At 35.0% G+C, this 22783-nt stretch overlaps 2 protein-coding genes and 1 long non-coding RNA gene across 3 annotated transcripts; all 3 read right to left on the bottom strand.

Moving 5' to 3' along the window:
- Positions 1–880: 880 nt before the first annotated feature.
- On the bottom strand, positions 881–1998 carry LOC149421201 (uncharacterized). Its single transcript, XR_016302610.1, has 3 exons — positions 1561–1998; positions 1295–1365; positions 881–1210 (listed from the first exon to the last, which is right to left on the bottom strand). It is a non-coding gene; the product is annotated as an uncharacterized LOC149421201 (long non-coding RNA).
- A 639-nt stretch (positions 1999–2637) lies between these two features.
- On the bottom strand, positions 2638–9239 carry LOC149421200 (uncharacterized). Its single transcript, XM_089635404.1, has 9 exons — positions 8908–9239; positions 8217–8333; positions 8019–8118; positions 7752–7939; positions 7141–7226; positions 6914–7058; positions 6298–6459; positions 5418–5602; positions 2638–3323 (listed from the first exon to the last, which is right to left on the bottom strand). The coding sequence occupies exons 1-9, from the start codon at positions 9025–9027 to the stop codon at positions 3143–3145; spliced, it is 1284 nt and encodes a 427-aa protein (XP_089491530.1). The 5' UTR covers positions 9028–9239; the 3' UTR covers positions 2638–3142.
- A 7377-nt stretch (positions 9240–16616) lies between these two features.
- On the bottom strand, positions 16617–21817 carry LOC149421199 (scm-like with four MBT domains protein 1). Its single transcript, XM_089635403.1, has 6 exons — positions 21681–21817; positions 20810–21220; positions 19670–19924; positions 18359–19224; positions 18085–18260; positions 16617–17975 (listed from the first exon to the last, which is right to left on the bottom strand). Exons 1-6 carry the CDS (start codon positions 21726–21728, stop codon positions 17056–17058), a joined length of 2676 nt encoding a protein of 891 aa, XP_089491529.1. The 5' UTR covers positions 21729–21817; the 3' UTR covers positions 16617–17055.
- Positions 21818–22783: the final 966 nt, after the last annotated feature.

Here is a 22783-nt window from a genome sequence, read left to right as displayed (position 1 = left end):
TTCCATTTTGCATTTTAAATGCTTTTCTAAAAACCATTTTGCATTTTGCATTTTAAATACTTTTCTCAATGCATTTTCCATTTTAAATGCTTTTTTGCAACATTCTTCCTACTATCTCCACTCATCTTTTTTTCATAAGCCCCAAATATCAGTCGGTCCTCAACATAAATAAACCAATCACTAGATTGATAACTTCGGCCTTTAGTGGGGAGAAATTTTGTCCACGATGACGTCACATCCAGAATTGAGGCATAAACAAACCACTCAGCAAAGTAGAGGAAACAAAAAAAAAAAAAGCGCGGCCATAGACAATATGATCTTACCTAGGTAGGCACCCAGGGAAGACAATATTGTGCTATTCATCAGCCTAAAATATTATTTTAAAAATAAATTTTAGAAATGTTAACAGATTCTCTCAGGACGACAAGGCTCTAACTCACAAAGTGCGGTCCTGCGAAAATGAGCTATAAGGTATCTTTCCTTACGGCACATTTTCTCAGGACGGCGCTTTGTAAGAAAAATGAAAAACTTTGTTACATGTTGTAAAGTATTTTTTATTTTATTTCAGTAAGATAACAGAAAGAAACAAATAAATTTATAAGCACAAAACACATTTTAAATGATTACGAAGTCTGCGACTGAAGCTTTTTCTGATTTAAATATTCATTTGAGTCGCTAATATTGTTTTAAATTATTAAATATTTCAATTTGAGGATTTAGTCATGAAGTTATTCAAAAAATAATATGAATACAGAAAACATGAGCACAAAACACATCTTAAATTTTTACCAAGTCTGCGACTAAATCTTTTTCTGATTTAAATATTCATTCGAGTCGCTAATATTGTTTTAAATTATTAAATATTTCAATTTGAGGATTTAGTCATGAAGTTATTCAAAAAATAATATGAATACAGAAAACATGAGCACAAAACACATCTTAAATTTGTACCAAGTCTGCGACTAAATCTTTTTCTGATTTAAATATTCATTCGAGTCGCTAATATTGTTTTAAATTATTAAATATTTCAATTTGAGGATTTAGTCATGAAGTTATTCAAAAAATAATATGCTTACATAATTCATGAGCACAAAACACATCTTAAATGTGTACAAAAAACTATAAATATTCTTACGCAGAGGAGCATTGTGTTTCCGTGTAACGGCTGAATTACTGCCGCTGGGTCCCACAGGAACAGGAACACTGATTTCTGAAAACAAAATGATCTTAGTGGTAAGAGGAAAGGAAGAAAAGATCTGCATATTGGATAACAAGTAACATAGAACAGATTTACCTTTGTAATATTCCATGATCTTTTTGGCAGAAGGAACACACCGCTGGTACCCGGTAAGATGTTATCAAGCTCTGAAATAAACATATTTATCGGGTTAACCAAAGTTCCTGAACTAAACATATCATATTGCAAGTAATTATGGTCTTTTATGACATCACACCGTCCTGGTGGAACGCGGACGGGGTCTAAAAGTAAATTCAATTCTTAGGTGAAATTAAGTTACACATTACATGGAACACTGAAGACAAACAAAGGGATATTCACACCTGTATTTTCGTCATAACGGGTTCGATACTGTCTTAAATCTGCATAACTACCAATGCTGGGTAGATTTAAAGTCAGCAGTGCGCATCTTCGAAGGGATCCATTTGGCATTTTTGTTTCTTTTGTAACTTCCGTATTTTGGGTATTTATGACGAGTGGTCTGTCTGTCTGTACACACAACACAGCTTCATAATTTTAGACATTTTCACACAACAACAACTCATGAATTCACGAAAGCAAACAACATAAATAAACCACTCACGCAAACAATCTGAATCTGTCACGATCTGTCAGAAGGACGCAACCATGACGCAATAATGGCGTCACATTGGTCACATTGTTTCCGGGGGAAATGGAGCGTAGCCTCTCTCTCTCTGTTACACGGGAGAGAGTGAGAGATCAAACCAGGACGGCTTTTCATTGGATAGTCTGGAACTGACGTCATCAAAAAACCAAAAAAGTGTCGGAGTTATACCCCCCTGGTCCTCAACCTCGCTATGAGAGATAATTTACATTTGTCAAGTTGGTCCCTGGTAGGAGCCCTGGCAATTGAGTGATACCATTACAAAAAATACTTATTCAAATACTGAACATATGGGGCCATGAAGTTGTAATATTAAATGTTAGATAGCAGTTTCCATGTTTTTACGTTGGCAACATTAGTCCCGCGCAAATTTTTTGTGGTTTCATAATCTGTAGTCGTGGTGTTTTTGGATTTAACATCATGTAAATGATTTACCATCATAATATGTTTGTTCTACATTGATGTCCATTATTAAATGACAAAATTGTTTAAAAATTCTATAATTATTTTAATTGTTTGAATGAGAAACCATTTTGCATTTTCAATGCATTTTGAAAATAGGTATTTTGCATTTGAAATGCTTTTCTAAAAACCATTTTGGATTTTGCATTTTCAAATGGAAAAGTTTTGACCCATTTCCATTTTGCATTTCAAATGGTTTTGGGTACCCATTTTGCACATCTCTGCCCATGACTACAATTTCGCTACAAAGGCTACATTCTGCGGGGAGAATAAATAAATAATGTGTCATAATAATAATTTATTAGGGTAAAAATAATGTATACATATTACTTAGTAACTTATGTAACAGTACATGATTTAGTTTGATTTTCAACAATTGAAAGTAGTATGCAGAAACCAGGCAGCCCACAATTTTGGAAAAAATAAGATTCTCAAAACATATGTGCAGAAAGATTTCTCAAAACATATTTACCAGAAAACAGTCACAATCAACTGATTGATTCAACAAAATACCTGCCATTCGAACAATGACATTTACATAATCGGCAGAAAACGTTTACAGTGCTTGTAATTACATGCATTTTCCCTCTTACTTGTAAACACAGTGTAAATATTATGTGGGGCATAAGGTCAGAACAGTGAAAAACTTGACTTATTACCATAGTGTTTGTTTGGTTAAAACGGTCTAAAACCAGGCTCGAGTTCAGCTTTACCGAACCAACGTTGAATGTAAGGTCACAGCAAGGTCAGATCAGTTGATTTGCAAAGCTTACATTCAATAATGGGTATTCTACAGAATACAACCTGACTTCTTCTTGTTATATGTTTACAGTCAGCATCGTATCCACAGAAAAGTTTAAAGAGTTGTAAGGTTTGGCAGTGGTGGAAGGGAAGGAATATTTCTTCAAACAACTCTTGGCATGATTGCGCAGGACTGTTTTTTGTGCAAAAGCGCGGTTACATAAACTACAGATGTGCGGTTTCTCTCCGGTGTGAATTCTGTAAAGTAAAACATAATATTATATCAGAGTGGTGAATACTATCAGTATCAACCTGGTGAAAGACCATCCAACCTTCCTCGTACCATCTCCTTCCTTTACCCATCTCCTCTCCCTTCCATTCCTTTAAGCTTCGCAACATACCCGAATGAGGTTGCCTATTACACCGATGTTTTTGTACATATGTATCATATTAATACTTAGAACATGCTGAGGATAGAACTTTTAGAATTTTTGAAAAATACAGAATAATAGTAATAATAATAATTGGATAATTCGTTTAATTCATTAACCTTTAGGGGCTGTGAAAAGTACCACAGATAAAAGCCATCAAAACGTTGATATTTGCTGTCGGCCAAAAAGTTTGTGTCATCATGGTACATAAACGGCGGCACTGCAGCACAGCCATTTTAATTTTGAATTCTACTGAATTTCGTCACGAGATACCATTGCATATGTTATAACTAAGTTCACTTTGAAAACTCATAACTTTGTCATTTTTGGAGATGTCAAAAACTAATTTCACTGTTGTTATTAATTCTTTAAACATTTACAGCCTTACTAATAAAAAATCACTTCAACCGTTAAACGGTGTTTTTGTTACACATTGTACAAAGACTGTACAATTTCTATTTAGAACTAGTACTAGTAAAGTATTTCTCTCAACATTGTATTTTAGCAAACTGGCACATGCAAAGATATTAGAAGAACGAGATATGCTATGTTGGCCGCCGGACCGTAGGCGGAGTACTACCTAAATAGGGTACTTTGAATACTATCGGGACGTGTACGCACAGAAATCTATTCTATGTATTAGTGCCAACTGAAACGATACGTCCTTAGCGTAAGCGAAGGTGTGCAGTAGTATTGGTGAACAAAACCGGCGACACTGGGCAAAACAATTCCGCACAGTATGAACTGCTCATAGCACATCTCGTTCTTCTAATATCTTTGGGCACATGCTTAGACTAGCACATTTTCACGGCAATATGAGTAATTTTACAGTTCTGATTTGTGGTTTGAGATGTATGATTCAAAGCATGCTTTTGTTCATAGTTTGGATTGAAATGACCAATTCACTATTATATTAGTATACTTCAAAATATATATTATTATTTTGTCAGTTTTAATCCATTAATTATGTCATTTTGTAAATTTAGTTTCATTTTATCAGAAAAAGTGAGATTATTTCAGACATATTATTTTTTAATTCACGTGATGTTTTTTTCAAAGTACCGAAAAAACCAAACTTCTTCACTGTGTTTATAAAATTTAATTTATTTAACTAGTTGCTGTGGCTCATTCCGTCTTTGCAGATAGAGAAACAATACCGCATTTTACTTTTACCTCCAACAGATGGCACTGTTTTAAAAAAACATGTTTTTACCTGTCACAGGTGATATCTATATGATATAGATATATAAAAACACACACGAATTTGAATGCAACGTTGAGTCAAAATTTCAAAGCAATAGGTGAAGAACTTTCGGAGATTTAAGATTTGAACAAATGAACATTAACATTTTTATTTATATGGATTAATGGCACAATTGCCATTTACATGCATGAAAGTTATTGACTGTGATAGTACAGTATGGAAAGAAAGTAAAAATTATAAGATTAATAAAGTTAACAAGAAAAAAGAATACATATTAGTACAAAATTTATTAAAAGAAATAAAAAAGAAACAAAAATAAAAAACTTTTATGAAGTGATCTCATTAATATTTGCACTGCTAAAATGTTTAATCAGTACAGATTTATATTTCGATGGAGGCGTATTATAAACATCAGCTAACATTGCATACGAGTTACCAGAGGTGTGTAATCTATTTGATGATTGTTACACTAACCTTGATTTAATGGTAGGAACATGAAAGTGAATCAACGTTAATATATCAGGGCTCCAACTGATAATTTACAATTTTAAATTAAAATATAAGATCTAAAAATTTTCTTCGCCACTTAACTTCAACAATTTCAAACGACACAAGAATTCCACTGATTAGGATCAGTGGGACACGTTGTTGGTGATGAGGTGGATGGAATTGTGTAATGAGGTCAAAAATATATTCAATATAATTTTAAAATGTCACCTTTTGTGTTCTGTGAGAGTAGTGGACGAACTAAAGCACTTTTGGCAAATCAGACATTTGTGTTTCTTTTGGCCGCTGTGAGTCTTGAGATGGTTGACCAGCAGCGGCTTTCTCTTGAAACGCCTCCCGCACTGGTCGCACGAGAAAGGCCTGTCCTCAGAGTGCAGAGCTGTGTGCCTCACCAGCTGTAAAAAAGGTCGACGTTTAGACATAGTTGTTTGTCGCATTTGACATCATCATCAAATCGGCAATCAGCGCCATATTAAATTTTGAGACATTGCCACTTAGATTAACGGTCCCCTCTAACCGCCGATTCTCTGCCCGTCAGCGTTTGATCAAATTTTAAGTTGGGTTGATCGATCTGCCATCAAGCATAACGGTTATCAAAATTTGAACGGTAACCTACCGCCCTCCTTGTCAAGACAATAATCAAATTTTTAATGAAGATTTTATATCCCTCCAGCCCTGTAATGTTTTGTTTTAAATGTTGTACTTTCTATACATACCCCCTTACTAATAAACGTGTTTTAAATTTTACACAACCGATTTTAAATAACCATTTGCCAAACATTGCAAAATTTATAATGTGATTATTAGTAAGGCCCTTAGGGTTTACATTCGGCTTCCTACAGGACCAGGAAATATTTCTGTTTAAATTACCCCACCCTATCTTTATAAAAACATAACTGGACAATGATCATGAGCTCCAGGGACCTCCAAAACTCCAAAAACCTTTATCGATCGACCACACTAGATACCCAGGGCTGTTTTGTAACACAGTGTGTTGTAAAGGTGTACCTTTGCAAATTATATTTTGTCGTGAATGCACAATCTTATTATACTTTGTTATCATTATAGAACTAATATACGTATACTCTACCTCTGACTGTGTAGTAAATGCTTTCCCACAAACGGAGCAAACATGATTTTTAATACCATTATGCCTTAAAATATGATCTTTTAGGTTGCCTTCTTGTTTGAAATGGTTACCACACTGCGGACATCGGAAGGGTCTTTCATCACTATGGACTTGTAGGTGAATCTGAAAAACAAAAAGTACACACTACACTTCAGGTACATGAAGGTTAATACCATTTTGTTTTGAATAAAAACCATGTTGGAAACCATGTTAAAACCAACAACTCATGTTGTTGTGCCTCTTGCATTACTCAAGGAGAACAGAGCCATTAACACTCCCAAGGGGGATAATACACTTTCTGTTATATACAGACTTGGTGGTACTGTGAGGATCTCAATAATTATACGCGTGTGCGGATAGAATGTTTATTAACACTTTAGAACGGATTGTCTACTACTATCTTCTTAGCTGTCGGTTGGGAAAAGAGAGCGAGCAGATGCATCCATCATCTTTTATACGTCGATCTGTCATCTCGCTCTTACACATTCAAAAAGCAGGCGTACCACCTAAAACCTTTCTTACTGGCTGCGCCACTTTCATTACTATATATGTATATTATGTTCAAAATTTAACATACTTTAAGATTCCCTACAGAAGTGAAGGACTTCCCACACTTTTCACAAACAGCTAGCATAGATGAGTCCAGGGAAGAATGCTTTTTCTCGTGGGACTTAAGTGCCCACTCAAAAAAGAATTGTTTACTGCAATATTGGCAGCAGAACCTGAATTTAGAGAGAACAAAAAATTAGACAATATTCAAACTAAGCAAACATAAAAATTTTATTGGTGAAACAAATGTATAACTTTTTAGATCCTTCATGTTGTATCATGTGTTGTTTGAGGCCGGACCATTTTAGAAAATCTTTTCCACATAGCTTGCATTCAGCTTGCTGAAAAATGAAAGACATATTTATATTTAAATGTATTTTTGTTGTAAAAGTACCGTTGTTTAGTGCTATTTGATGGACACTGGAGCTACAAGTTGTGAAATTTCACCTAACAAAAAAATATTACATTATTACATTCACTATCAATTATTCCGGCATCGAATTGCCGGGCGTCAATGTATTTCCACCTTTCAATGGCATGAATGGTAAGCTTTGGAGCGGTACCACGTAGAATGGGAAGTCTCTTACTCATATACACTACCTTCTCTCCAATCGCGAGGAAGTATGTCTTGTGCAGAGCGGGTGAAGAAGACGAGGTTGTGGAAACATTTACAGTATATTTTCGTAAGGTATCTTTCCATTTTAGAGTGTGTTCAATTTTTAAACAGTTACAAACTAAAACAAGCAGTAATTTTGATAGGATTAATGGATGTTAAAGGGGGTTAAAAGAAACATTTGAGATTGGTTATAGGTTAGGGTAATGTTTTAGTTGAAATTAATATATATAACTGTTACTAACTAATGTACCTTCTTTCCTTCGTGTGTTCTAAGGTGTCCCAACAGTCTTTCTTCCGTGAAGAACCACTTATCGCATTTAGTACAGTTGTAATACTTTTTTTCAATACCCACTTTATGAGTTTTTAAATGGTTGTTCAATGCAGTCTTGTGACGAAACTTAATATGGCAAATACTGCAATCGTAACACATAGAAGTTTCTGAAATATCATAAATAATATCATCAAGAAAACAAACAATTTACATCATGAACAAAATCCCAATATTGATAAGCAATACCTTGCTTTCTTCTTTGTTTCCCGTGTATTCTTCGATTAATGTCTTCTCTTACTTCTGTGTCATCGGGAAGATCCAATAACTTACTTTCTGAATAATCCTTCTGTAATTTTTATATAATGTAAGTAACTCCACAAAATAATAGATAGCAAACAACAGAATATAAAGTTTGAGTGTCTTAAAACTGATAAGTTCAAATACCTTTTTTTCTAATAATTTATGTGATTTCAAACACCGTTCTTTGAATGAATTAAATGAATTCAAAAGCGTGTAGCATTTTTGGCAAACATTAACTGGATACCCATCGTCCGGTGATATCTTGAATGAGAAGAAATATTTTTTAATTATTGAAAACAATATTAGCAATTCTTTAACGAAAATTTGAAACAGAAAAATCAGAAAAAGATACGGCCACAACTATAAAAATACAATTTGAGGTTTTACTCTTTAAGTATTCCAAAAATAAAAATATTCATCTTAGGCTTGCAGAAAAAGTCAAAAGATGTCGCACATTAAATAAAAATATAATATATTTATCCAAGACACAGTCTAGATTGCATTTAGTTCGAGTTGAAAATGAAGATAATATTGGTAGTTCTCATTCGAAGTATTATATCGTTAAATGTGACCGAGGGAGATAGGGTCATATTAGCTCAGTTGGTAGAGCGGTGTCCCGGCAAGGGTCCTGGGTTCATGTCCAAGATGTGACAGTATCTTTTTACGATTTTTCTGTTTCAAATATTCGTTTAAGAATCGCTAATACTGTCTTCAATAATTAAATATTATTATTTGAGGTTTTACTTATTAAGTTATTCCAAAAATAAAAATAGTTGTAAATATTTACGTTTATTATATACCTATCATGTTATATTTAATTATTGAAAGCATTTACCACTAGTGAGGTGCAATCTGTGAAGTATTTGTCCAAACTGTTTTCGAACAGATAATACGAGCCATGCGTATTATTTCGTAAACAAGCCCTGCATAACAGTTCCATATTAAGCTTTAACATTTCTTATTAATCATTGTACAAAATGGAGATCATTATTGTGATCAATTCTAACCGATGCTTAGTTAATGTTCAATACGCACATAATGAAAACAATAATAAATTACTAAAAATATCCCTAAATTTCATTTATTATTTATTATCGTACAAATTCATAATAAAACACAACATAACTTGTCAGAATGACAGTTCAGTGTTTGTCACATAAATAAACCACTCTCGTTTGTCATAAATAAACCAATCACAGTGTTGCCAACGGATCTTGGCCTAATGTCGCCGTTTTTCAAACATTAAGTAGCCCAATGTAACCGAATTTCAGTTGCAGTAATTCTAATGAACTCGCATAAATTCTGCCCACATATTCCCCACAAATATTCTACGTGAGCTTGATTCCCCCTTTTATTATTCAAAATCCATGGGTGGGGGGGGGGGGTTGTTACAGAACTTCGCTGAAAAAAATTCCGCCCAGCCAAAAACATCATATTTATGTGATTCCCCACAACAATTTTTCTAAATCCATAGGGGGGGAGGGGTTAGCTACGGAATTCCATTTCGAAAAATTCCTCACATTTTTCCGGTCGCAAAAAATATTATCATTTGGTATTCTTTGTGATTTGGCTGATTTAAATAACTTGTCTCTGAAGTAGCCTAATAGGCGACCAGTCGCCTTTTAGATTTTTTCGTCGCCGATTCTCGTTCTGAGTAGCCTAAATGGCGATAAATTGCCTTTGTTGGCAACACTGACCAATCACGTCATAAATATACAGAATTGTTTGTGTTTTCCATAGACATGGAGTTTCCATGTAATAAACAAATAAACTATGATAAATATGTCCCTAATGCCCCATTCAGACAAAGCGATTTCAGTTGAACTACGTTTATTGAACGATAAAAATTAACAAGATATCTTTCAGACGTTTAAAGTTTAATTCGAACCGATATTATTAATCAAGATAGCGACAAGTGAAGTTATAATTTTGGACATTTTACGGAACGAATTTGAGAATATGGCGTTAGAATATACCGAAGTATACCGAATATACTGCTATCTAAAAGTCAAGAAAAAATCATAAACACTACAAAATTATGCGCGCGGCTGTCCTGGCAAAAACGTTACAAATTACGCTGAGATACTTGGCAACGGAAGATTCTTTTTCAAGTTTGGCTTATATGTACAGAGTTACGATATCATTCTTTATAAAAAGAAGTTTTTGTTGCAATAGTTGATACCCTTAAATTTGTTATGAAGGTAAAAAAATAATTATTTTTTTAAACATTCAGAGACTTACTATTCAATATTAATAACTACTAAGTTACAGTAACATTTCGAAAATAATATAATTAATTGCAGTGTCACAGGCATGGCTTTGGTATAAATCCATAAATCTAAACATCATATCATCCGACAACTTAATACGTTTTTTTCAATGAAGTAGATACCATGATGATATAAATATATATATACCATGATGATATATTATATAAGATACCATGATGATATATATCTAGGTACGCATAAATAAACCACTCACTAGGAATTTCTAACGTCTACTTGCGACCGCAGGGAACTAAAAATCGCAAGCGACTCGAAACATGTGTTCGTACGTTTCGGTTTGGCGGGAAAATCGAAAGATGACTCATACTTGAACAAGAAAAGTAGACGGGCTTTCAACTTTCGTCGCCCAACTAAAAACTTGATCAGCTCTGTTGTCAAGGGTGTTAACACTATTGTCGATTAGCTTTCAAGTGTCATTCAACACAGAGTTGATTAACTAAAATCGCCCCGTCTGAAGGGGTATAATCGCCGCACTTTATAGGCACAGGCATTGGCGCCCGCAATATTTTTTTTAGTGGGGGGCAAAATATTTTTATTAATGTTTTAATTTACTGTAGCGTATTTGTATGGTGAACGAACGGACAGGATACTGTAGTAATGAAGGGCATACTGTAGCAACAAATTTTTAATTAACAATAAACAAGAGTAACATTTGATTATTTTCAATCAATCCAGGGGGGGCAAGTGCCCCCTCTCCCCCCCCCACCCCCCCCCAGCGGGCGCCAATGGCCACAGGTTATGGAATTTTTCAACTTAATTACAACAAGAAACGATTTACGTCGGGAGAGGTGGTAAAAGATGCATTATATATAGTTCCATTCTTATTCAAAGTTGAAAATTTACCCTAACAAAATGATCCTTTGCCGCCATTTGGGACTTTTTTGTATGGATTGACACTTGCAAAAGTTTCGTTTCAATACGCATGAATTACTTAATTAACCCAAACTAAGAACCCAATAACCTATTTTGTACATGTAAATAGTTATATCTTGTAGTATTTGTTGAAACAAAGTGTAATTTCCATAATCTGTGCCTAAAAGTGCGGCGTTTAGGGAAATAATTACCTGAACTATATTGGTTCGTAGAAAATATATTTAACAAGGTTCGCATATACAGGCACTTTCAGGAAAAAACGTATCAGGCCGCTTGTGACGTACCTCGAAGTCGGGTTGGAGTTCGAAATGAACAATCTCCTTCACTTTTCACTAGGTATATGATATTATTTCTTGGTAAATCTAAGCCCATCGTCCCACGGGTCTGTAAACAATCAACATAAACCAAACGATGTAAGGCCCTGCGCAGAAAAGTTCAGCAATGAACTGCGTTGCAGACCGTTACTATACTATTTCGATCTTAATTTTCTGAGCAGGTTCTTGCAGCATTCGGTTTATGTCGACTGCTTGGTTTTTTTTACAGTAACAATGTGGTATACAGTAGTGAATGGTAGAAAAGTAGGAGACGCCTGAAGAAGACTTTATCCCTCCACTGGAAATATATACGGAGTCAAATTCAAGTCGATATAATGCAGTTTTTTAACAGTAACAATGCGGTACCTACACAGTAGTGAATGAGAAAAATGTCAGGAACCCCCAAGAAACACATGGCTCGACCAAATGAAATAAATACCTACAGGGTTTTCCAATAAGAGGTGATATTTTGATATTCAACCAACCGTAAAAGATCAATGGTTTCGTTGCTTGTGTGGCACGTAGCGCCGTATTGTTGAAAGTAAACGTTGTCCAGATCAATACCATCCAATTCCGGCCATAAAAAATCATTAATCATCCCTCGATAGCGCAATCCATTCACCGTAACTGTTGCTCCAGCCTCATTTTCGAAAAAGTAAGGTCCAATGACTCCGCCGAACCATAAACCGCACCAAACAGTCACACGTTGAGGATAGAGAGGCTTTTCAATAATAAATCTTGGGTTTTCCGAGCCCCAGATGTGACAATTTTGCTTGTTGACGAAGCCACCGAGGTGGAAATGGGCCTCATCACTCAAAATGATTTGCATTTGATTCACTCAAGTGAATTTTAATAATTTCAATGCGTTGTTAAAGCGTGTATTGTTTCATTTTTATTAATGGCCTAGTTTCTACTTGTCAAACGTCAAAAAATGACAGCTTAAGTAACATCTACCGAAATAGCGGGCTATTCAAAATAACACCTCTTATTGGAAAACCCTGTACTTATGTAAAATTAGGCTGTATGATGTATGAATGTGCAAGGAGAATGTATGACGGGGAAGTGAATGATTGAAGAAGTCGGTGACGCTCAAGGAAGACAATTTCAACAGTAAAATTGAAAACTTAACCCTAAAACTGCACCCAATTTTCAGGTACTCTAGAATTCACAACCTCAAAACTTTACTCTAATTTATAACCCACTGCACTACCGGGTACACGTCAGCAATTTTAATTATTATTTTGGGTACCTATATCTTCCCACGCACTTTGAATACATCACCAGTACGTACTTTTAACCAATGTTGAATTTGGCAGCCCCCTCTAGTGTGGAGCCACAAAACACTTGACTCGGTGCAGGAACGGGTGATCAGTTTGAAAGATTTCCGTCTTAACAAACGGATTGCTATCTTTAGAGCACAGGCATCAGGTGGGAAGCTGTCCTTGTTCTACCGGTATTTCAATGGAAGATGCTCCGAAGAACTACTGTCATTTATCCCTTTGGCACCGGTACATGGTGCGGTGGAAAAGGAACGAAGCAATCGCAAGAGGTGTTAGGCTCACGTTTAGGCTTGCAAATGTTTTGACACCATATTATTGTAACAATGTTAGAAACAAAAAAATAATAAGATCGAGTATTATCCCCTTCCTTCTCACATGTTTCGTATGAAAACGAAAAAGACAGAATATTTTTGAATGATGAAGTAACCCCTCTCTGAAACTACTATAACTTTGTCTGTGCACACAGGGACACTCCTTCCTTTATTCGCATTCATACATCCTCCTCCGTTATTATATATTATCTTACTTAGTTGGTTTGGATGTACCTGAAAATCCGTTTCTTAACATTGTTCATTATACCTACATCAGCCTTTTTAAAAACATTAAGCGCCAGTTGTTTCACAGAATTTGAACAATAAGGAACTTGTCCTTTTTTATTATTTTTGACCTTCTAACTTAAATACCAGTATATTTTTTTTATGTTTATAGTTCATTTTAATAGTTACAATAATTTCAATTTTCAGGTCTCCAGAAAAGACACCAAATCTGTTGTTTTATATATGTGATGTCGACAGTCACAAAAAGCCTACGTTTTATTTCAACGGGCGGCGTCGAGAGTCGAGACATTTTTTATTCTTAAGCTTAACCGCTTTTAATATTGAAGAACACTAGGTAAAATATGAGTAATGTAAAAGATACATTCGTGAGACTGTTCCTGATAAACAATTTCAGTCTTCCAAAACCTGCATCAATATGAAGAAAATGGTGTGACGCCATCAAACTAACCAATGAGAAAAATGCTCCTCTATCACTTAGGTTAACTACATTTTGTTGCGGGGGTCATTTGATGTAAGTGCAATAGGTGTAATTTAGGTGCTCTAACAAACGTTTGCTACAAAATTAACATAATATGTACATAAATTATCATAAAGTACAATATGTTTGATTGTGCTTTGGTGCTCCAACTGCATATTTTCTTTCAAAATTTAATGATTGAGTTTCAAGAATTTTTCCTTTGTGGTTCCAATTATTATAATCAACAATGATAATATCGTATCCTGTAATATTAAAAAATCTGTTAATGAAAAAATAATAAATAATATTTAGGAAATTACATTAAAAGAATTTGGCATTCTCAGACTATAAAAATATTACCATTTGTTATTTCGGCTACTGGCATTATACCTAGCTCTCTCATTCAAAATTTAGGGGTATTAGATCTATCAAATATTTATATTTAAAAATACAAAAATCAGTCATTTTAAATACATGTAGGATTACCAAAGATTTTTTAAATATTTATGTTGAGGGATCAGTAGGATTTATAGGCCCAGTTAGGAGTTCTACCGAGCCGAACCCTCTGATATGAAAATATCTGGAGTCGGTGAATTATTTTCCCATTTGATCTCTGGTGAGTTGACGTGTTGTTCTTGTATTGTTTTGTATTTATTTTGCTTACATAATGCATTTGCATAGTGTGGATTGACTAGATCAAGGCTGCCCAACCTTTTTAGCAGTTGGGCAAAATTGACGATTTTGAATCACTGGCGGGCCACTGAATACCTGACGGTTCCTATTTCCATGGGGGGGGGGGGTTGTTAGAGAATTTCTATGAAAGATAATTCCCCACAAAAAAAAAATCTAAATGAGTGCTCCCCACAAAATATTTGAAATCCATGGGAGGGGGGGGGTTGTTACGGAACTTCGCTGAAAAAAATTTCCGCACACCCGAACATCATATGTGATACCCCACAGCAATTTTTCGAATTCCATTGGGGGGGGGGGTGGCTACAGGATTCCATTTCGACGCAAAAAATATTATGTCGAAAACCGGTGTATTTTTGTTTCAAAAGTAAGTTCAACAGGTTAGATTTTTTTCGTCGCTGATTCTCGTTCTGAGTGTAGCCTAAATAGCGATAAATCGCCATCGTTGGCAACACTGGTGACCGCGCGCAAGCTGCATTGTTTGTTTTACCGCGGGCCCGCGACACTTTTTCAAATTGGCGGATTGGCGGGTTTTTTGAAAATGTTTCACGCGGGCCACTTATAATTCGTTCGCGGGCCACATTGTGGCCCGCGGGCCTGGGGTTGGGCAGCCTTGGACTAGATGATCATTTGTGGAAAAGTGTGTGGAAGGGTTTAGTTTTTCCTATGGGGAAGATTTAACCCGGACATAAAGTCGGAAATTATGTAAGTAGATTACCACATAAATTTTATTGTGTTATAATGCCGTTCAACTAATTTTGACACTAACCTCAACAAAATAGCCTTTTTCTACATAAATAAAAATGTAAATGTTCATTTGTTCAAAATCTTAACTCTCGGAAAGTTCTTCACTGATTGCTTTTAAATTTTGAGATAATGTTGCATTTGAATATGCGTGTTTTTTTAAAACAGCGCCATCTTTTGGACGTAAAAGCAACAAGCGCTTTTGTTTCTCTATCTGCACATACTGCACAGACTGACTGAGCCGCAGCTACGCGTGGCGGGGTACAGCTAGTAAAATAATATTATAAATATACATAAAATAGGGATACGGTTAATACGCGCATTTAATAGAAAAAACACTTTGTATCAGGTAGATAATAATAAGAAGTAAGTATTTCAGTTCACGGAAATGCAAAAATAATATATTTTAATAGTTATTTTGTTCAAATTAAAAACTATTTTACACTTGGCAGCCATTATTATTGATGTTTTAAGTTTTAATATTAGTTTTTTTTTTCTACTCTTATTTAAGCCAATTTATGAACTGACGACCCTAAAATAGGTTCTTAGTTTGGGTTTAATTAAAAAAATTAAAAAAACTATTTAAACATTATTTTGTCAAAACTTGGCAAATTATCATAGCGAAATGGCTATTAACATGCATTATTCTCCATTTCCGGGAACTGAAACCAACCAAACAACCGACAAAAAGTGTTTTTAAAATAAAATGTGTGAAAACGTGTCCTTATTTTCGAATAATATGTCTATAACTATCGTCAATTTTATAAAATATAAATTATTATAGGCTCCTAAATGACAATTTTCAGTTCCTTTTCTTCAATTCCGTCAATACTGTGAAACAATGAAATCTGTTAAATGCACACAAATTCAAAATACAAAACCATGTGATTCATGACTCGTGACGTCAGAATCAATAGATTCAGTCGTGCCAAACAAACATTTTTAAATGATGTTTTATTAATTTGTAAACGATGATTTATAAATTCTATTTGTAATTATATATGGTAAAACCTCTGTATTCCGAATCAGCATTTGCTTGGTTATTCATCAAATTTCGATGATCATTTATGAGTTCTGTTGTTTTATCATTTTTGGGCCAGTTGCTTCACAGAATTGAAATAATAACAGAACTTCAAAATTGATGTCGGAATTTGATGAATTATTCAAATTCTTCAGATTTTGTTTAATTTTTTCTTCTGGATCAAATAACCTTCTCTTTCTGGATCAAACAACACGATTTATGAAAAATGGCACTGATTGGCGATTTTATGACTTTGTTATTTCTGCAAAACAACTGACCAGATTCACAAGGATAAAAATAAAATAGCAACAAATATAATTAATATTTTTATCTAAAAATAAATAAGAAATTGAATAACATGATCTCCACGGGTCAGATAAAGAATAATAAATCTTTGTTTACAAATTTTCAACTGGTCCCTGGTTATGCAATAAAAAAGGCTTGATAAAATAACAATAAAAATAAAACAAAAATTAACATAATTCACAACCAAAAAATGCAGAATAGCTGCTTTTACAACTAATAGTTTCACAAATAATTTAGTCAAAAAGACATTCTGAGTAAAATTATTCAGCGTTTGCACAAATTGCATTGCGCTAAAATCTTCTTTCTGAAAACAGCTCAAGGACGGCCGTTATAAACATATACCATTTGCAACCCAAAATACTTGGGGATGATTTGATCATGTTTTTTAAATGCAGTAGAAGAGTGTACAGACGCGCAGGGTAGGTATCTTGGACTCGGTTAAATAATAAAAAATCAAACTTCACAGTTAACATAACGTGATATAAAAAACCATTTCAATAAAGCAACATGTTTGCATAGATTTAGTGCAGCCTTCATTCGCATTTTTAAGTGATGAGACATGGTTGGGAAATTGAGCATTATGAAAGCGGCCCCATCAACTTCTTCATCCTTGAGTTTCTCCGCAATTTCCCTAGAATCTTCGTACTTTGTAAGGTAAGAATATAATTCATTAACTGTCCAATCCCGGGGATTGGTAGGTAAATTGATTTTGGGTGGTGCGCTGCTGGCCGAAGTATTGGAGACAGAACCATTAGTATTGCAGTTGAACATTTTAATATCAGTCGGTTGAGGTTCGTGAAGTGGTGTAACCCTTAACTTTTTCAATTCTGGTTCCTCACTATCGGAAACATCAGATATCATTTCCGCATCTTCATTCTTTAACGAGTTGGAAGTGGAACTATCACCGTCTGATTCGGTGTCGTCTGAATAGTGCTTTTTAGGAACAACACAAGTATTATTGTAAATTGTTTCCATGTCTTTTTTATTCCAATGGCTTTCTTTCATTTGGATTGCAAAGTTAGGGAGTTTGGCTCCTCTTGTCTTCATTTCTAGCGGAGGGATGTTTGTTCGTGGTTCTCGTTTCTTTCTTTTCTTGGTTGCATTATCAGAGTTGCTGTCGGGGGAATTAGGGCGGGTACCAGCTTCCGATGGCTGTGGGGTGGAGTTAGGACTGGGATCACTCTCATTCCCAGAGTCTGGACCCTCCTTATTGCCAGACAGCTCGAGGGCAGCTCGCCTCTCCCGCGCTCGTATAGTCATGAAATGCAGTCCTCTCTTCTTCCTCTTCTTGCTGTTATTCCAACACTTGGGAACTGAGCTCTTGGAAATGCTTCCTTTTGGTCTCCCACGCCTATCAGAAGGTACTATATTATCTGCAAAATAATAACATTTGCTATTACGTTATCCTATCATTAAATAAGAAATAGTAAATGAAAAAGGAATACAAATAATAATATCTTTCCAGTATTGACAAAAACTTACGAAATTTGGATTTTTCTACTTGTAGACAGCGCTCTGGGCACGGCTCACTAAACTCCTTGGGTCCAAACAAACACGGACAAGCTTGAAGTTTGGTACACATTTCTTTACAAAATGATGCCAATTCATCGTTGTTCTTAGCAACTTGGACACTAGCGCGATAGGTTGATGTTTTTAACCTAGAAAAATAAAACCATTAGTCAAAGAGTTCCAGAAAAAAAAGTTATAATAAACACAACCAAGACTATTACAATACAAATGGTTAAAATATACTTACTTGGCCTTCAACATTTCAAGTTTTTTCCCAGCTTCAACTTTACCACCTTCATGTTCCAAATCCTTCAATAGTTTAGCTGGCTTATAAGCCACGGATATAATCATGTTCAAGACTTCTCGGATGACGAGGAATAGAGGTCCCGGACCAACGCTCTTTGGCAACTGAGACAATTTATTTCTACTGAGGAATGGTCCTGAATAACATTTATAATTGAAGAAAATTTTATCACACCACTCTTCTGTATTTTTGGCCTGGTATGTCTTGTTTAGACTCTTCTCATCTACGAGCACTATTTTATAAGGTTTTTCCAGGGGATGGTTATTGCTGGCGCACCATCCTGTAGGGAACATGGTCAGGCATCCGCAATGAAACCAATGCTTATTTTTAGTGCATTCGACTAAAATGCAGAGAAGATTTTTGGTTGTTTGAACAATACTTGCGGGAGAAATATTCATTGGATTTAGGGGGTCAACCACTTCCAACTTCATTCCTTTTTCATATCCAATATCAGATGCGTTGGGAGGTTTTTTGAAATATTTGGGAGGCACTGCAATCGCAGACTTCATATCCAAATACTCATTCCAATCAAACGGCATTTTCTTATTCCATCCCATTGGCGGGATAATCGAGATTCCGTTCTCTTGAGCCCATCCCACTGGGAATATGTAGGGGTGTTCGACCGTACACAGCCAGAATCCTCCGTCATTATTGCAGTCATTCAGGTAGTCGTCCAACACAACCAGGAAGTAGAAGTTGTCGAAGACCTGCGTCACAGTGGCCGGGCATATGTCCGACATGTGCGAAGGGTTAATGGCTTCCAGCTTCATACCTGTTTCAAATAGATGAAACAAAGGTTTGGGCACCTCCTGAATTAAAACATTACGAAAATTGTAAGACAACAATTTATCCCGGCATTAGATATGATAAAAAACACCCTTGAGGTGATATCACAAAACTTGTTATAGATACTAATGAGTCTAATGACTAATGACCTAAAAATCTTTGTAATTAATATGAATTCATATAGGCCAATGTACTGCCGATAATCTTGTTTGGAAATTTGCATGAAAGAAATTCGAATCTCTCAAAACTGAAACTTGTTAACATTTTGTGTTAACAAGTTTCATTAACTGTGTTGGATCGAAAATAATTAAAGTTTATACAAATTTCAATGTTCTACGCAATGTAACTTATAATTGAATTAAATAAATTGGATTATAAACTATCTGGTTCCAACCCAAACACTTACAAAATATGTAATAAGTTTTTTTATTGTATGTATAAAAGTAGAAGGAGAAAATTTAAACACACCGGGAGAATATCAGTTGGGAAGGGATATTCCACACAATCTTCAAGTGAAGCCGCCAGGCAGGTTTGCCAATCACTCTCATCAAATGTAATGTTTTGAGAATTTTCCGGATGGTCCAAAATATAGGGAAAACCTTTGCTCTTGGCAAATCCAACAAATCGCAGCCGACTGTCGGTGAAGAAAAGCCAAAACTCTTCAAATACATCTTCCGGAGCATCATACCGCAGAAGAAGACGTCCACCGACATTCTCTATTACCTGGAAATATGAATATATACTTTAATAAACTTACCTAAATTATGTTTTATGTAAACATAATAAGAATGCATATATTATTATTATCTTTATAAATAGCTTCCTAGTATCAATTCAGTTGTTGATAAATATTAGATTCATAGAGATATGAATTAATATAATTAATTTTATTTCTTCAATCTATAATATAATCACCAAAAAACTGTGTAAACATTAGGTACCATAAATAGAAACCGAAAACTTAAAATATCAATATAACAAAGTTTCACTGCTCTTTCAGTTTTGAAGTTTCAATGTGGATTATGTTTTTACCACTGGACTATGACGGCCGGCATAGTCCAGTGGTAACGCATTGGACTGCCATTCCGAAGGTCGCGGGTTCGAACCCGGCGTGCGCAAATAAATTTTATTTGATTAATTTGTGTTATTTCACAATTAATTAATTAAAATAATATATAGTATATTTGCGGCACGTTCCAGAGTGGAAGATACTATCAGTATCGCCCTGGTGTAAGACCACCATTCAGAATTGAAACGTTGCTCCAAATGGCTTTAGCCGTGTTTCGTGACTAGATCTGAATAGCCAGGTACTTCCCCACCTTCCTCTTTCCCTTCCCCACTTAACTTCAGCCTCACAACATCCCCCAATTGGGGATGCCATAGTCTCACTGGCTCCAGACGGGAGCAGTTGGGACTCTTTTGAGGTATTCACTATAAAAAATAAAAAATAAATGTTTGATAGGCCTTACAAAATTAAAAAAATATGAGACATTTTTGTCAATAGTATTGTTTATCTATTTAGTTAAATCAAGCAAGGTTATGCTAGGTAATCTTTCAACCCCTAAGTTAAATGGAAAAAATGGAATAAAAAAGATAAAGAGTACTCACAGTTGCCATCCAGAACTTATATGGGTCTCTATCATTTTGAACTTCAAGTTTCATTCCAAATTTTATCCTTTCAATGGCTGGAGATCCGAAGCTGTTCAACGATTCAATTGGAACCGTAGTGCCATCAGTAACCATGTCCTTCATCATATTGACAATGTTGTCTCCGTGGAGGTCGGCTATCTCATCGGGGGGCTCGATCATGCCTTCAAAGTGTCTACACCAGCCCAGAGGATGCACCACAACCTTGGCTATATCACACCAGAAGTCTACTGACGAGCCTATGTAGCGAACTCTCAAGAGTGGTCCGCAAACCATGGTAATGTTAGCAATCCAGTATATATCTGGGTCATCTTTGTATTTAACTTCCAAGAGCATTCCTTGTTTTATTCCATTGTCCAAACCAGTTGTTACCTAAATATTAGTAATAAATAAACGGTCAAGTATTATCAGATACAGTTGTCATTTATAAAATATCTGCTGATGAGAGAAAAAACTGCATAAAAAATATGAATTAATGTAAATAATATTTTGAAATTATTCACACAGTCTCAAGAAAATTAACTGAAATTTAATGCAGGGCGCTGGACGATTCATTTTATGAAACAATATTTCATTGGTAATGTGTAGTAGGTACAATATAATTTGAAAACTTTTGAGGAAGGTCAATTTTTTCATTAAAAAGGTGAGCAGTTGTTAATATATTTATAACATAGTCAAAGTATACTATTGATAAATATATTATGTATTAAAGTCATATTATTTCAGTTAAAAAATATTAAGAAAACATTTGTGTATTCGTAAGTAATAAAAGAAAAATAATATATTATTTTTGGTGTCAAAAGTTCGTTTGAGTGGTAATAATTAAACTTACGTGACGAAAGAATTCTTCTGGTACATCATTTGAACAAGGTGATTCCATTTTCAATAAATAATATAAGAAAACTAATCAAAATAATAATAAAAAATATGCGAATATTCGCGATGCGATTATTTTCAGCTTTCGCTAGCACTTCCAGCGGAAATTTCTGTTTATTTTCCATAGAGCACAGACATGGCGCAGAAATATAATATTTCAGCATAGACAATATTTTTAATGAAAAAAATAATAATGATACGGACGGCACGTGAACAGTGACTTTTGAACGTTGAGCCATGCACTCGATTGAAAACGTTTATATTTGGTGATATTTGTTTATGTAATATCTGACTGGCCAGAGTCAGTAGAACCAAATACCCTGGAATATTAATATTATGTCCAACTCCAGTAAAATATTAGCAGTATTTACTTTCATTGCTTGGCAACTCTGGCCGCTAGAGGCATTAGTATAGCATGGCATAATCGTGCATAAAATCATCAAAATGTATGAAAGTAAACCAAGCATCACAAGTCGTACCGCTAAAAGGCGCTGATATAGCATACTGACATCTGAATGTATGGGTAGTCTTAGAAGTCAGGAGATAAAATTGTTCTACAGTTATACAGTATTTGGTAACCATAACATAAAAACCATTTGAGAAATGTTGCCTGGCTGGAGGAAATGGAGGGAGAAGTAAAAATAGGGAGAAGAGAGTGAAGAAGTATCAGGCTTTGCAGATTAGTCACATGTGAGTGGTTTATTTAAAAGTCACATGCTAGTCATTCAACACTGCAAATCTAATCACTAGATCAGGCACAGCCAATTCTGACAATTCTGAATGACATTCTCTCATTATGTTCTCACCAAAGCAATATTGAAAGAATCTTATGCATATTTCGGAATTTTTTTATAACGTGCTCCTTTTTGCTAAAATTTAAACTAACTAGCTAACCATCAGGCGTTTCTCCGCAGGGGTAGGCAGAGAGGACGGACCGCCAAACATCTCGGTCTTGGCACACACTCCTTGCCTCATTCACATTTATACATCGTCTGACATCTCATACTTAGGACGGGTTGTTTCGAAAAATTTGAACAATTCACCAAATTTCAAATTTCA

Source organism: Hesperophylax consimilis, chromosome 9 (genome assembly GCF_061612785.1).
Source record: "Hesperophylax consimilis isolate HC1 chromosome 9, BYU_Hcon_1.0, whole genome shotgun sequence".
Lineage (NCBI taxonomy): Eukaryota > Metazoa > Arthropoda > Insecta > Trichoptera > Limnephilidae > Hesperophylax > Hesperophylax consimilis.
This window is presented reverse-complemented; position numbering and strand designations above follow the sequence as displayed.